The sequence below is a fragment of the Oryzias latipes genome, chromosome 4, assembly GCF_053564925.1.
Source record: "Oryzias latipes strain Hd-rR chromosome 4, Olatipes_Hd-rR_3.1".
NCBI lineage: Eukaryota > Metazoa > Chordata > Actinopteri > Beloniformes > Adrianichthyidae > Oryzias > Oryzias latipes.
The window spans coordinates 22,592,827-22,608,537 of record NC_136240.1 but is presented as its reverse complement, the minus strand read 5'-3'; the positions used below and the strand labels follow the sequence as shown (position 1 = coordinate 22,608,537).

Sequence of the window (15,711 nt, the reverse complement as noted above, 5' to 3'; positions counted from 1 at the left end):
GAAAAAAGGAACTTTTTTTTTTTGTCTTATGAAATACCCCAATGACTCACTGTTTAATTATCCACCAGCCAACTTTCAGACAGACAGCAGTCTACCTAAGAACCACCTCTAAAAACAGGCCTTAGTAATTTTGGTCTGGGCCATGAAAGACATTTGCTCAGACATGCATAAAAACTATCAGGAAGGCTTTAAAGAAAAAAAGAGCCATTGTTCTAAAGAGAAACAAACACCTAGGCAAGCCAGGCATGCATTTGATTACATCAACTACGCCTGACAAGTTATGTTTTCTTTTTAAATGTTTGTGCATTTCTGCAAACAAAAGTGAAAGTAAAATCTGTTGACTCTAATTTGTAAAACATTGTTTTAACCCATGAAAGATGAATGCTTCAATACAGTCTATTCTGAAAATTATGAACTTCTAGGATATTACGTCGTTTTCCTTTATTTTGTAATCCTGCTATCACAATAGTTTTTTTTTTTTTTCTAAAAAAAAAAAAGAAAGTAAACGGTAGTTGAGTATATCTGATTGATCAAAGAGGGGTGTTACACACAGCAATAGGAAATCCCCACCATTTTAACCATGCTGCAAATACGCAGACGTTGATTCTTTGAAAAACACTGTTTAAGGGAAAAAGCACCACAGTGTTTTTTTTTTTCTTACTTCAAGTAAGCAGTAGGTTTACAGTCAAAGTTTGTTACCAGTAAGATGGGGATTTAAAGGCTTCTTGACACACCAGCCAGCCTGCATGTACACTACTACTTCTGTTGTAAAAAAACAAAAACAAAGGTCAGATTCACTCCGATTGGAAAATGTAAGGGTTTTTACAGGGATGTGTTTGCTTTAATATTCATTAAAGACAAGAATATGTTTAATTAGTTGTATTAATCTTTTTCTTGAAAAGACAGTTACATTTATATATATATTTTTATTTGGCCATTACATTCCTAGGAATCACAATGACATTTATAGGTAAAATGTAAGTGTCAGTTCTTTCACTTCATGCTTCTTTTTTTATATCTGTCTGTCTCAACCACAGTTTAAGGTAGTAAATCTATTCTAATGAACTGAACATCTGATACTTGACTTAATTTTAAATCTGTAGTTAACAACACATAACTCATGATCAGGTTTGTTGTAGTAACCCTGACCCTAATAAATACTTAAATGCTTCTGTCATGTTTATTTCTATGTTTGCGGAGCACTCTTTCCTCATAGCAAGAAGATCCTGGTTTCAATCCCAACTGGCTCCTCTCTGTGTTGAGTTTGCATGCTTGAGCCCTCTGACTTCTTTTTTTTTTTCTTCCAAAATGCATCAAAGTTTGATCGGTGGATCTAAAGTTTCCCTAAGTGTAAAATTGAGTGTGTGTGGTTGTGTAGTCCTGCGGTGGAGTAAAACACTGGGTGTAACTTACCTTTGCTCAGCAGTGGTGGGGAAAGTTTCCAGTGACCACATTACCTTAAAAGAGATTAGGCGGGTTTAGAGACAAGATTCTTATGTTTATTACATGTAAAAAATCTGTACCGTGCAGCACAAAGGAAAGGCTATAGCTTGCTCCTTTCTTAGGCCTCAATTGTTATTTTGTTTTTGTTGCCAGTAACATTGCAAAAAATTGAGATAATTTAGAATTTTTGTGAGTGCCGGTGAGCACACTAAATGTACATTCCACTCTTTTTACCTCCAGCATAGACTGGTGAAGTCAAGTGTTCATCCAGTCTTATTGTTTATGCTTACAGTTAAAAGAAAAAACCTAAAATACATAGAATTTTTATTTTAAATCAATATAGTCATCAACCACTAATAACCAGACTGGTTGCAGACTCTACAGTACTATTGATGTCTGCTACTTTTATTTTTCGGGTTCTAAAAGAATTTTGTGTTGACGACATGAAAAGTCAAAAATCGGAAGTCCAATTTGACTTCTAAATATTAAATTAACATGGGTCTGACAAACACAAGTTTAAACAATGTGCCGCGAGATTCTCGTGGGGCACTCAAATCCACAAATTTTGCATGAGGACGAAAATGTGGCAGTATGAAAATGCAGTGCAGTCCTCCAAAACAAGTCTTCCTTCAGTCATGTCATGTCAACCAGTGGAATCCTGGGTAATGAATCTAAAAATAGATGCAACTTTGTAAGGAATGCTAATGGCCAGTTATTTTCTGCTTCTCATATGTCTACGTCTCCTTTTGATGTAGACGCGTGTGTGAAATTCCAAGTGTTGTTAGAGTTGTAAGGTTATTTGTGTTGAATGACAAAGGCATTTACCATTTTTGTAGAGTTCTAGACTTGAACTGAGTAAAGTAAGTAGACGAAGAAGTTTGTCTTTAGTTTTTACTCGCCTGAAATGCCAAATTGATTACATGCCACTGTGAGCACATTGTTGTTGTCACTGAAAAACGTTACAATCGCATTTTTTAACTTAGCAGCTGTAGTGAGCCCCTAACCTTTGAGGTGTGAAACTAGACTGTAGTCAAGCATGCAATATTAAGGGTGTGGGGTAACTGAAGGGTTGAGTTCATGTGCATTTACCTCAGATCCTTTCTTCTAGGAGTGGAGTGGAAAGTTTAAATGTACCCCCCATGAGTATCATCCTGACCACAAACAAACCAGCATACCTGAGACAGTGAGAGCCCTGGGGCAGCCACAAGAGAAGCACACACACAAAAGCACTGACATGTGTAGCTTTGTCAATGGATTTGCAGTTGGAAAGTTTCCATGTCCATTAGGGCATCAGACATGGGGAACTGTCGTTTTTTCTTATCGTGAAAGTTGGCAGAATTAATGTGGATATTTCTCCATAATTAGTGAGTATTGCAAAAAAAATGGTTTTAAGGGTGGAGATCCTTGAAAAAGGATGTCCTCAGAGTATCCGGGGTAATTCTTTTGTTTCAATATGCATGAGTTTGTCTTGCATACTTCCTGTTTCTCTAAGTACAGCTCCAATGTGACTCAGTGCATGTTTCAGCTGCTGTGCACGTTCCTTGACCCTTTTTATTCGTTAAAGTTTTGTTCTATAACGGCATTTTTTGCAGATGTTTTTTTTTTCTGTATTCAAGAAATTTAAAAGAATTCACAGTTCTTCATCTTGTGTTAGTTCGTCAAATGAAATTTTAGCGCGTTAACCCTGACGCTCATTGATGCAAATATGAATCAAACCACTTGGGCTCCAAAATTGCCTGAAGTTAACTATTTAAAAGCAAAAACAGAAGTGAATAATGTTTTTTTTTCCATAGTTGGAAATAAATTTAGATATATGGGAATTAATAAATGCATTTATTTGGCATTTTTTCCCCTCAACAAATGCTCTTTAGCAAGACTTTGAAACCCAAGTTGCTCCAGAGGACGTCCGCAACTGACTTATTGAATATCACTCACTCAATTGAATGAGTGATATACACGACAGGCTTTTTTAGGTTCCTCTAGCTTTTTTTTTTTACCATGGAGTAAAACAAAATTGCAAGAACCTAAAACCACAGCAAGTGACTTTGTTACTATTAGCATACACCACTAATGTAGAATTCATTAATAATAATTTATTGATAATAGATTGTTGTAAATTCATCATCCAACAAAGTAGTTTGACATAATAGTCTCCTATCTATGACAACTAGTACATTTTATACAACGGTGGTGCAACCAAAGTCTATCAAAAAGTTAATGCAATAGTAGAACAGCCTGTATCACACATTTAGGGTGGAGTGTTACACCGTATAGGAAACGATAAGGTTTTTGACATGTTTGTTACTCTTTTAAAAATTATCTCAATTTTTTTTTATACATTCCAGTGATGCAAGACCTGTCATTACAGAAAAATCCTGTAATTGTTTCGAGACATTTTGAATGGTATTTGCTGTCACAGACAAAGAGGGACACGTCCTCTTTGTGCAGCCCCAAAGTCTTGATCAAAGTTTACACTTGATGTTTGAACTTGTTTAATTTATCCCTCTTATTTGCTCTTTGACACACTGGTGACCTGTCCAGGGTGTACCCCACCTTCGCCCAACAGTAGCAGAGACTGGCTCCGACAACCCTGTTAACCCGAAAGAGACATATTGGTTTGGGAAAACTGATTGATGGATGGATCCCTCTTATGGTATTTAATTTCAAATATATTACCACAATCCATTTGATATCATACATATGGCAGAGGTTTTCCCATAAATGATCAAAACATATCCATTAAAATTATCCTTTCCCAGAGGAAATTTACAGCTGAGAGTCAGTAACAGCAGCAGGGTCTGAATAGCAGTCGGCCTTATGGTTATATATCAGCTGTCCAAATACCTGCACCAGCATGCCCTCTGCGTCATGCAACTCATACCTTTCCTGCCAGGTTAAGAAAGGAGCTCAGGGGGGATTAATCCCATTCACTCACACCACAAAAGCCTCTTCTCTTTTTCTCCTTGAAGAAGAAAAATCAGGAATGGTAAAATGCCCAAAGTCTTATTTTCCAAGATGCGCTTTTATGACATGAAGGATCTGATGAAGCGGACCAGAGGGTAAGCTAGATGGATTTTTGATAGAAAGTCCTTTATGTTCCTTTATGAATTTTTCCAGTTAACATGGACTGTTTCTTAGGATTGAAAAAGGACTCATCCAAAACAGGAGAAAAAATGAGGTCCACAGCCTGAAAGCAAATAAAAACGAAGATATCTGCCTTTCAAAGTTCAGGTAGGATATTATGAAAATTGTTTTAACCCTTGTACTATCCTAGGCACTTTACAATTGGGAGTTGGGTCATCTAGAACCACTAGACAGTGTGCTGAACCTTGTTTCTTCAATGATTTGTGAACCTCACTGGTGTCCATGGATTACATGAAATCTTTCCACCTTTATCCACCTTTGTCATGGTAGGAAGAACACGTCAATGTAAGGGTGGGGTCATCTAAGATAGCACAAGGGTTAAATGTTGTGTAATTAATTAGAGTGAAAACTACCTTTTTTGTCTTCTTTAACAGTTGGAATGGAGACCATAAACGCCACTGGTCACTGGAAAAAGTGTTAAAAAATAAAAGTAAGATCTGTTTACTTGTATTTTTTTCCTTTGTTAAATGATATGTGAGCTACTTTTATTGAGTAATATTTTAATGAACGTGAATTTCCATCTATTCCCTTTTAGAGTACTTAGAAGCCTTTTGCGCCTTCCTGAAGTCTGAGTTCAGTGACGAGAACATTGAGTTCTGGCTTGCATGTGAGGACTTTAAAACAACAACTTCTCCAGATGACCTTCACCGGAAAGCCAAGGAGATCTACGAGACATTCATCCAACCTACAGCCAGCAGAGAGGTCAGTTAGGCGTAGCTCACACCATAAGTATATGCATGCATTTCTTATTTTTACTAGGGCCAAAAGCAGAAATTTGACCAGTCAATGAAGCAACTTGTGGGATTCGTCAGCCTCCTACATGCTATAGCATGTTAATCCGCATGCCAAATAAATAGGATTTCATCTTTTCCAAGATTACACCATTTGTTTTCATCTAAAGCCTAAATCACTGAAGAAAAAACCCAAGACCCACTCTGATACAAATTGCTTTGGTGTTTTTAACATGTTCTTGTGGAATTTTCTGGAGGACATTTATTAAGAAAATCTAGCTCAAAATTGCACTTCTGAGTTTTTCTTTATTCAAATCATAATGAATCAGGAGAAGATGAAAAAATGCAGTTCGAAAAATGTTCTATTTGTGACATAAAAAAAGCGCTGGGCTTATCACAAGCTCCCTGCTACATTCCATACAGCCAGTTGCATACGACTTGCTCCATATACGCCTTCATTTTCCTCATCCAAGCTTCAATATCGCTCAAAACTGTATACATTAGATAGCTCCAATATTGCTTGCCATTTTTGTTGCACTGGTAATGTTAGGCTGGGGTTGTGAGGGACTGCACACTAAAAACTCCATAGTTCAAAATAAAACAAGTTTTGTTGTATTCAACCCAACTCCAAGGTTTAAAAGTCAAATTTTTTTTTTCTTGGGTCATTTTAACAAAAACAAACATTACTTGAGTTAATATGAAACCACTATAACCCAAAAGATCAATAACTCTCCAAAAAAAGTAACCAAAAAATATATACAAACATGAAGAACCCAATAGTTGGATTGAAAAAATAACCCAAGTGTGTGTGTAAACTAGTGAGGGAGCGCATAAACAGAGATTTCTCAGGAACAGGGAAAGGAAAGGGGGTGGGGTTGATCAGCGCCAGTGCCCCTCCTACCCCTCAGAGCCGCATTTCTAATGAACTTCTGCAGAAACTAAGCCCTATAACAAACTGTTGAGGGCTATAAATTCTCTGTACCATGCTCGGGCATGATCGATGAGCCAACAGAGTATGCTTTGATGTAGATTTGTGATTGTTATACAAGTTGCAGCACGATTATCCAAAGCTTCAAACTTTTGCTCTACAGGACTTCATCTTTTTTTTTTCTTCTACACACTGGAAAGTCCTTTTTTTATGCTATTGATGGGTGTTAACCTAATGGCGATGTGTTTTAACCACTAACACAGTAAAATTAAGAACTTTACAAATTATTTGTGCAGGCCTTTACATAATGTGGATAAAGGCTCGTCTTAGAATTGTTATTCTTGACTTTCCTACTTTTTCTCCTCTAGATCAACGTAGATCATCATGTAAAGGAAAAGATCAAGAGGTCTTTGGAGAAACCGAGTCGTTCCTGCTTTGATGAGGCCCAGAAACATGTTTACCTGCTAATGCAATCAGACTCTTGTCCCAGATTCCTGAGCTCAGATGCCTTCTTAAGGTTGAACTTAAAATCCAGGACCCTATGGTATATTTAGCTCCAAAAAGCAACAGAGAGCTTTTAATTTCTATTATGCTACATACACACCAAGCATGTAATGCGCGTCCAAGAATGTGCTGATTGTGGTTTCTTGAACGCAGTTTTTGCAGAGGCTTTTAGTGTTCAGACTGGATTATTCCTACCAGATACTAGCGCATGTATTCAGAGGCTTTGTGGAAAAGGTTGAAGCGGTGCAAATCTTGTGAATCTTGCTCCAGACTTTTTCTTTTATTCTGATACATAAAAGACTTGGTGTCATATAATTCTTGCCGTGTACAAATTGTAATCATTAATTTCTCCTTCATGATGCTTTTACAAATGGTTGGTACTTCTCTAAAAAGAAAAGAAGACCATCCATACTTCACCATCAAATCCGAGTCCACAATTGGTCAAAGTTCAACTGGTTTAAATTTAAAAGCGCGTTAAATGGATACATATTTTGTATGTAGAGCCCAAGAACGGACTTAAAACATGCATAGCCCCACGTGAATGCGAGAGTTTTGAAAACGGAAGCCCAAGACGTTTACATTGACTTTTCATTGAAAGTGGATGCTTGCCATAAGAAATATTTTCAAGCAATATATTATAAACAGTGTATTATAAACAGTATTACAGTACTATCCTAGGCACTTTACCATAGGGAGTTGGGTCATCTAGACCCACTAGACAGTGCGCTGAACCTTTTTTCTTCAATGATTTGTGAACCTCACTGGTGTCCATGGTTTAAATGAAATCTTTCCACTTTTATCCACCTTTGTCATGGTAGGGAGAACACGTCAATGTAAGGGTGGGGTCATCTAAGATAGCACAAGGGTTGAAATGTGGCTTTAGGAGCAAATGGTAATCAGTCAATGCTTTCACATGCAGGTAAAATTTACAAAAAATGTACATAATAAGGATTAAGAAGGGAAGTTTTTCAAGAAAGATATTTAGGACGTAAAATGCAAGTGTTTTTTTATTTTTTTTTGTCGGAATGCAATATGTAGTTTGTTGCTTGAAGATGGTTGTTCTAGTAGAGATAAAGCTTTAATGATAAAGCTGCAAATGAATGCTTTATGGAGTAATATTATCACTCCATCTCGGAGAAGTTGGATTTTCCGTGTTTCTTGACCTTTCAATGGAAGATTTACTCAAAATAATTTCTTGTATTTGGTGATGTCACAACTTTTTAATATTTTTTTGCTATTTTCAGCACTTAACATTTGTCTGACTGGTGAACACGGGGTATGAGTCAAGATCAAATAAAGCAAAGTTTCCACTGCTCGCTCATTAAACTGATACTGTTTTTGGTCACATGTCTGATCTAATTAGGTGCACAGCTGACTTTGTGTATAATCAACAAGATTTGCCACCCTTGAAAAAAAACCAACTCGTCAGTGACCTTTGAACCCACTTTGTTCTGTAAATGCCCCTTGTTCCTAAAAACTCTGCCTTAAAAAGGAGTACTTAGGCAGCTAAAAACAGCTCCAAAACTTGACAGACAGCACAGTCATCAGACAACCTGAAGCGTAACTGCCTGAACAAGTCTCCTTGTTAGGGGAATAATCTCACCCAATGCAGACAGGGAAGGAACAGATACCTTTGCAAAGGACCATGTTTTTTTTAGTAAAACACCTCAAAATACAAACTTTTTTTCCCCTTACAAAAAAGTAATCTCTTGTGAATTGCCAATTCTGAGAATGATATTAGGTTGATTTATTAAAATAGAATAGAACAGACTTTATCATCATTGTGACATGTTACATGCACAACAAAATTCCAGAAAGTGTCATTCAGCCACATATTCAGAAAGTAAACAACACTAACAATATTATAATCAATTTAAGGCAAGTTTAGCACAGCACAAAAAAGACTACTCTACCCTCATACTAGTCCATTTATTGCACAGCTATTCCACTTAGCTGTGTAATAAATGGATTAGTTGTGCATGTGACTTGTGATGCACTAATATCAGACCAGACAATTGCACATCTCTGTGAAAGAGGATTCACTCTGGAGAGTGGTGACACTTGAAACATACATCACATTTTATAAAGCCTAGACACAGTATTGCTATTCAGCCACTCATGAGTCACTTGTATTCATGTAATTGATTCTAATTAAATCTGCCATTTGAGTTTCTTTTTTGTAGGAATTAATTAAAATCTGTTACATTTTGTGCAATTTTGCACACAATTTTGGGCAGACAATTGTTCCCCATGTCAAATTTCACTTGATTATTTTTGAGTTTGTTAGCTATAATATAACAGGGTGTGCTTTTCATAAATCAAAGTGTTTTACATTTCTGAAACAGTTTAGGACAAATCCCCCAAAAATGTTAGTCTCTTTTAACAACTGTGTGAATATTTTGAGAATGGATTATAAATATTTGAAACATAAACAATCCCATTGACTTGATAGCTAAATCCTGCAACTCATACATGTAGGGGTACAATGATCAATCAACTTAACCTAAAATCCAACCAGATTTAACAGTTTTTTTGGAGAAATTTTCTTGCGAAAGAAGTATTGTGAATGAATGAGATTATGTACAGTATATCACCTGTGGATGAGAAGCACATGAACTGCAGGATGAAACAATTTTCTTATCATCTTCTATTAAGAAAACCACAATTCATTTCAAAATAATACGTCAATAACTCTGAGTAAACTTAGGTGTCAGGGGTTGTTCTCGATAAATCAAGAAGGTCTCACATCGTCCTCATCACATGGTGTACTATACTTCACACACAATCTGTCACTGTTTCTCACTGCACAGCACTGTTACCATGGTTGCTTGAAGGAAGTGACAGTGACACAAAACAGTTAAACACTTGATGGGGAAATCTGATGCCCAATGTGTATTCAAAGATATTTAATGAAATCCCTCCTATAGATTATAACTTTTATTACGCTTCAGTTCCTTCAACCATTTTTGGGCTAAATATGGATTTCAATGATCCCAAGCTAGAGGACCAGTTTGGTCAAGAAAGCAGTATGTAAAAGCATGTTTTTTTTGTGTGTTTTTTTTCAAAAATAAAAATAAATACACATTCAACCATGTCACTTCAAAGAAATCATTAGTCTGAAGGCTGAGTGTGAAACACATTTAAATCAGACTTTTACACCTCAGACTATAAATGCTCAAATTTATTCACAACAAACTGGAACAAGCAAAGCACTGACCAAATGCTGTTTATTATCAGCTTTAAAATATTTAAATTATACACAGTAATGCACTAGTAATTTTGCCTTTAACTATGAGAAAGTCTCATCTACCTAAAGTCAAAAGGTGTTGTACTGAAGTTCAAATTATATTATTTTCATACAATATTTAGAGCAGCTTTAACTGTAATTAATGAAGGTACGTATATTCATCTGCAAAACTTATTTTAAAAATACTTGGGCAAAAAAAAATACAGCAACTTTATTTACAGATAACTAATTTGATCTTTTTTAATGCTTTTCAATTCAAGTTAGCAGTCACTCAGGACCGACTGCTTAAGCAAAACAACACAAAAAGATTCAAAGTTAAAGTTAAAGTCCCACTATCTGTCACACACACCTAGGTGTGTGAAATTTGTTCTCCTCATTAGACCCATCCCCTGGGGGAGCGGTGAGCTGCAGACACAGCCATGCTCGGGAACCATTTGGTGGTTCTCAACCCCCTTGGTTGGTTGTTGAGTGTCAAGCATTCCAACATCGATTTAAGATCAGCAGTTTTGATCTTTGTTCTTGAGATGAGGACTTAAGCGCTTGACTTGGACTCGAGTTGCAGCTGTTATGACTATACAAGGGTTTTATTTGAGAAAGACAAAGCTTTAATATGAACTGCCTCAATAAGAAATTAAGCCTAATGTGGACTTGTAAAGAGACATGCAAACTCCAAGAACTGCCATCTTCAAAACTAAAAAAACTCTTGAATTCCTGACAAACTTGAAACATTTTCATGTCTGTTTGAGCTTTGGGCAAAAACTCTGAAACACCATGAAAAATACCTGGAAGCGATTCTTAATCTGTGGTGTTCATGAAACAAAAGGAGGTCAACATTTCTTTACTGGATTCATGTCATCCAAAATTTCCTGCCAAGGCCCTGTCCAGTTTACTGCAAGTTCTCTGAGGGCTTTTCGATGTCTGGTCGACCCAAGTTGTTTGTCCTCACCCCTGTCAGTTCCCAGTCCCTTTAACAACGAACAGGCTCAGATGTAAAGAGGCTTTGCTCCAGCGAAAATGTGAGTCTGCTGACATTGGCAGCAGTGTTACTTTTAACTCTTAAAATTGATACGTATCAACCCCTTTCATTTCTAGGAAAGTCCCCATCTAAAGAAAGCATTTAGAAATCAACTTTCAGTTTCCTTTTCATTGACTTTTTTTTACTCCTTTTAATAAAAATAAAACAAAATCTCGAGTTTTGTCTCTTGAGTCTTTGAATTAATTTAGTGACATTTCTAATGAGTGATGACCATTTTTTTTAACGTTAATGAATTTCTTCTGTACACTACTTGAGTTTTGGTCAAGCCTCGGCTCACATTGAAGTTTAAACACTATTTTCACACAGGAGACGGGTCATGAAAGCCGTGTCAGTCTGCCTGACTTCCTGCCACCCCACTCACTCAGCTTTTCTGTTGCAATATTTTGCTATTTCCTCTTCCTCATATGTGGCTGTGGTTTAGTTTCGACTAATTCTCCATTTTCTTTCTTTTTGAAATAAATAGCTGGCAAAACGGCAAACATATTCAGTCTCATGCAGTGGGAGAGCTACAACGCACGTGAGAAGGTCACAATTTGCCTATCTCTGTTACTTTCATTTGCATCCAGGCAGCACGACTTAAAATAATGGGAACACAGTCCGCTTTGAGCCTGTTGTTTGTTTGGTCAGTTGAGTAAGGAGGGGGAATCAGACGCGTACAGAGAGGGAAAAGGAAAAGAAGTGAGGAGAGATAATAGGGAGAGAGGCATCAAGAGGAGGGAGCCACACATGTGTTGCTTCGAACTGTGAAGTTGGAGGAGAGGAGATTCAAGCCAAGGAGGGGGAAGGAGTGCTTCCTCTTTGGTCTGTCTTGAGCTGCTGATGCATCACAGCAGCCTCTGTAAATTGCGACAGGAAACCTCTGTATAAAACGCAACAGAGGAGGAGGAGGTGGGGGGGTCTTTCGGAGTGCTTCTTAGTCGCAGCATGTTCAAGACGGAGAAGCTGAAACTCTGGAGCTGACAAAACAATGACCAGCTTAATCGAGGAACCGCTCAAGAGACAGGACTTCATCATGGACAGAGAAAACAGTACAAGGAACAGGAACATGTGAGTGAACTTTTAACTGATGTTTCCAATTTGAATTTGTGCTTGGTGATTGTTTCTTTAGTAGATTTTTAAGAAAACTATAAACAAATCAATGAAAGGTTCATGACACCTTCCTAAAACTCAGATATTGAGCATTTCAAATGGCTTCCCTTTTTTAATTACTTACATTGCAAGGACTGACAAATGTATTATTGTGTAATTGAATCCCAGCAAACTTTTTTTTCATTCTCTCTACTTCATTTCTCCACAGGGGAAAGAACTTTATATGCCGACTCCAGTGCATGTTTTCCCAAACGTCGAGGTAAACGTGCTTATGGACTGTTTTGCATACATTTCAGTTTTAAAATAGCCAGCCGTCTCCAATCATTTCCATCTATGGCATCATGAAAAGATTCAAATCATCTAGAGACATAATGTTTGCTTTGGCAAAGTATGCACGCACAGTACCACATCTCAGGGTTGAACATTTTTGTCTGAATTTGATAAGCAATACAATCTGTGATGAGGTTCTGAACAGTTTTCATCTGCGTCCCTCTTGATTTTTCTTTTTTTTTTTTTTTTTTTTTTCACAAATTGGATTCTTGTTGACTAATCCAACTTACATTCTCTCCCAGCAGGCTAAGTTTAGACGATACCCAACAATGGTCACAGTCACTGGAAAGGCTGCTTGAGTCTAAATGTAGGTTTTTTTACTCCTGAGAATGAAAAGACTGTTCAAACATGAAATTGAGTTTGAGTTTAAACAAAATAAGTGGTTTATAAAAAGCTGAATAGGGATAAAAAAGGGTTCTGTTTTTGTTCTTTCCCCAGATGGACTGGCTACCTTTCATAACTTTCTCAAATCTGAACACAGTGATGAGAATATTGAATTCTGGCTCACCTGTGAGGACTACAAGAAAAGTAGGTCTTCATACCGAATGTCCTCAAAGGCCAAGAAGATTTATGAGCAGTTTATCAAAGCAGAGTCACCTAAAGAGGTAAGTCAAGCACAGAGAAAAAAGCCAAGATGTAAAATTTCACATCTTTTACTCTTGGCTTAAATCCCTTCATTCCTATCTGTGTGTCTCATTGCAGATCAACATTGACTATCACACTCGAGAGCAGATCAAAAGGAACGTCAAGACTCCCACTACGCAGTGCTTTGACGAAGCTCAGAAGATAGTTTATGGGCTGATGGAAAGAGACTCGTACCCACGGTTTCTCCGCTCGGACATTTATAGAGGTCTCTTGGAAAGCCTCGCTGCTGACACCACAAATGGATGAAAGTGCAGTCAGGAGGAGAGAGAAAGGACGTAAAACCTATAACTGGAATGTCTGAGCTCCTTCAAGAGGAAGAACTGACAAGAGAGAGGGAAGAGGAGGTGGGGGTGGGAGGGCAGGGAGGGTTAGCCACTGCAGCACTTGAGCACAAACATTGGCCTTGCGCCTCACTACCACCACCACCACCACCACCCCGTCCAAAAGCAAGCCACACACCTGGGGAGTGTGCAGAAGCAGGAAGCAGGAAGCAGGACGCAGTCAGCGCGTTAGCGGCCTTGTAGGCAGTGTCTGCACAGGATGAGACATTTGTGAAACGGAAGGTCTCGGACACTGAATGAATCAGCAGGATGGTGCACTTCTGCTCTGACTGTAGAGCTGTGTAAGCAAAACTTTCAATGGACCCCCCCTTTGGCCTTTTACTCAGAGGTGTTTCCTCTGCAGATAAAAAAAAAAAAAAAACAGAGGATGTAAGATGCAAAGCCAGATTTTTTTATTTTATTTTTTTCGCAGTGTGTATGTATGAATAAGTAGGACAGAGTTTTGGGCCAGTTTAAAAACAACTTTTTTTTTTTAATTAGGACTTTAAAGTTGTAAATTTACGAGAAAAAAAACATAACTGTTAAATCACAAGAAAAAGGTCATAAATTAACGAGAAAAAAGTTGTCCGTTTATCAGAGCTTTGCTTGAAGATGAAAAATGTGGAGCATTTTGTAGAACTTTATTTCAGGGATAGGTTTCAAAAACAAATAAATTCTGAACCTTTTGGCAACTCAAATCAAATTGTTGATAGTGTAGCCAGCTTTATGGGGTTTAGTGTCGGTAAAGCGGAGTTTCATTTGTGAAATAAAGAGGTCAGAAACATGTTTCGAGGACCGATAATTTAGTATGCCCTTTTCATTCACATACCCAGAAGTGCATTTGTCACCTTATGTCATGTCATGCTCACAAGAAACACCAAAGCGGAAGGAAAACAGTGTTCCTTATGTCCCCTCCTCAAGATGAAACGTTTCATTTCAACATAAAACAACAAAGATAAAGGAAAATAGTCTGTTATATTAGCATAAGAACGTTGAAATGCCAAAAAGTGATGCTTCCTCAGACAGAAGCGTCACACAGACTTCTGTCTGAGATCTTGTCTTTCCTGGAGGAAGAAAGGATTGAAGTGGACAGCTGCAGGGTATTCCGATGGCTGCATTACCGGGCTGCAGAAATCCTGCAAGCAAATAAAACATTAATAAATCGTAAATCAAACAAATGAGCTTCCAAACATTTTTAACATTATCAATAAACATTCAGCTTACCCGTTCAACTAAGTTAAGTTGGTCTGCTCTGCTGACGCACGGCGTTCACTTGCTGCTGAACTGTATATTCTCACTTCCACTTTAATCTCGTAAATTTTACTTTTTTTTTTATATCCCTAAAACTCCAGCGTAAATAAGAGACAAATTTAATGTTGGCATTCAAATATAAGCTGTTGCAAATGAGCTGGCCCAACGATAATAATGACACCACTAAGTTTAAAAGAAAATCTATAAGAAATGGAGGATGCACGTTAAAAGATACTTTTTTTTCCCTTAATCAACCTTAGGATTGTAGAATCAAATGCATGTAAATATACATTTTTGTCTAAACTGAACATGATGATGCATGTTTAACATCTAATAGTTGCAGTTGAAAATTGGAATGAGTACAACATTTTTTTTAAACTAGCTGCACTACTGAAACACTGAATTTTCCAATTAGAAGCTGCTGATGTTGAGTTGAATTTGTCAAAGAGGCTGACTACCAACTGATTTCTAAACCACAGCACTGCAGTGTGAAAGAGTTCTGCGTGATAACACATTTGGGTTGCGTAATGATAGAAATAGGATGTTTCACATAGCATGACAGGATGTTAAAATTCCTTAAGTTTCCTGAGAGTACTTTTTTCTAAAGCACATGGTTTGAATGTTTGTTCTTGTTAAGGAGTTAAGTTAAATTTGAGTTTTGTGTTATTTATTGTAAATTGTCACACAATGAGTACAGTTTGTTGTAGAAAGATGTAATAAATTTGAATGACATTAAATTATTTTAATAATCTCCTCAAAAGTAAGTAGACTTACTTTTGTTGTTGCTGTCCACAGAAGTGCGGTTGTTTGCCCTGATGGCTCCCTTCACCTTGAGTTTGGTCCCACTCGTTTGGGATCAGGATGATACTGATTAATGTTACTCCTTCATTTGGTTTGCCTTGTTTTTACTGCCTTTTCAGGAGCAAACCAAACAGTAAAAACAAAAACAGTCTAGAGAAATCCCAAAAGTTACAACAGCTACTCATTAGGGGGTAGTACCGGTATTTCAAGAAATACACACAGTACTTCCAATCAGGGAGTGG

At 37.3% G+C, this 15,711-nt stretch overlaps 2 protein-coding genes across 3 annotated transcripts; both read left to right on the top strand.

The window, feature by feature from the left end:
• Positions 1 to 4,325: 4,325 nt before the first annotated feature.
• si:ch211-117l17.6 (regulator of G-protein signaling 21) lies at positions 4,326 to 8,076 on the top strand. Its single transcript, XM_004068104.5, has 5 exons — positions 4,326 to 4,502; positions 4,582 to 4,674; positions 4,962 to 5,017; positions 5,123 to 5,289; positions 6,615 to 8,076. Exons 1-5 carry the CDS (start codon positions 4,435 to 4,437, stop codon positions 6,798 to 6,800), a joined length of 570 nt encoding a protein of 189 aa, XP_004068152.1. The 5' UTR covers positions 4,326 to 4,434; the 3' UTR covers positions 6,801 to 8,076.
• A 3,619-nt stretch (positions 8,077 to 11,695) lies between these two features.
• Positions 11,696 to 15,428, top strand: LOC111947375 (regulator of G-protein signaling 21-like). 2 transcript variants are annotated; one of them, XM_023954376.2, is made up of 5 exons: positions 11,696 to 12,080; positions 12,331 to 12,381; positions 12,695 to 12,759; positions 12,891 to 13,057; positions 13,155 to 15,428. In XM_023954376.2, the coding sequence occupies exons 1-5, from the start codon at positions 12,001 to 12,003 to the stop codon at positions 13,341 to 13,343; spliced, it is 552 nt and encodes a 183-aa protein (XP_023810144.1). In that variant the 5' UTR covers positions 11,696 to 12,000; the 3' UTR covers positions 13,344 to 15,428. The 2 variants fall into 2 exon arrangements, with proteins under 2 accessions (XP_023810144.1, XP_023810145.1); XM_023954377.2 differs by having other exon boundaries at positions 11,793 to 12,080; positions 12,698 to 12,759.
• Positions 15,429 to 15,711: the final 283 nt, after the last annotated feature.

Bases quoted from the DNA above. Each gene is read 5' to 3' on its own strand.
- si:ch211-117l17.6 (XM_004068104.5), top strand. From the start codon at position 4,435: ATGCCCAAAGTCTTATTTTCCAAGATGCGCTTTTATGACATGAAGGAT. The intron at 5,018-5,122 runs GTAAGATCTGTT...ATTCCCTTTTAG, and splicing joins AAAAGTGTTAAAAAATAAAA to AGTACTTAGAAGCCTTTTGC. The intron at 5,290-6,614 runs GTCAGTTAGGCG...TTTCTCCTCTAG, and splicing joins AACCTACAGCCAGCAGAGAG to ATCAACGTAGATCATCATGT.
- LOC111947375 (XM_023954376.2), top strand. From the start codon at position 12,001: ATGACCAGCTTAATCGAGGAACCGCTCAAGAGACAGGACTTCATCATG. The intron at 12,081-12,330 runs GTGAGTGAACTT...ATTTCTCCACAG, and splicing joins AGTACAAGGAACAGGAACAT to GGGAAAGAACTTTATATGCC. The intron at 12,760-12,890 runs GTAGGTTTTTTT...TTCTTTCCCCAG, and splicing joins AAGGCTGCTTGAGTCTAAAT to ATGGACTGGCTACCTTTCAT.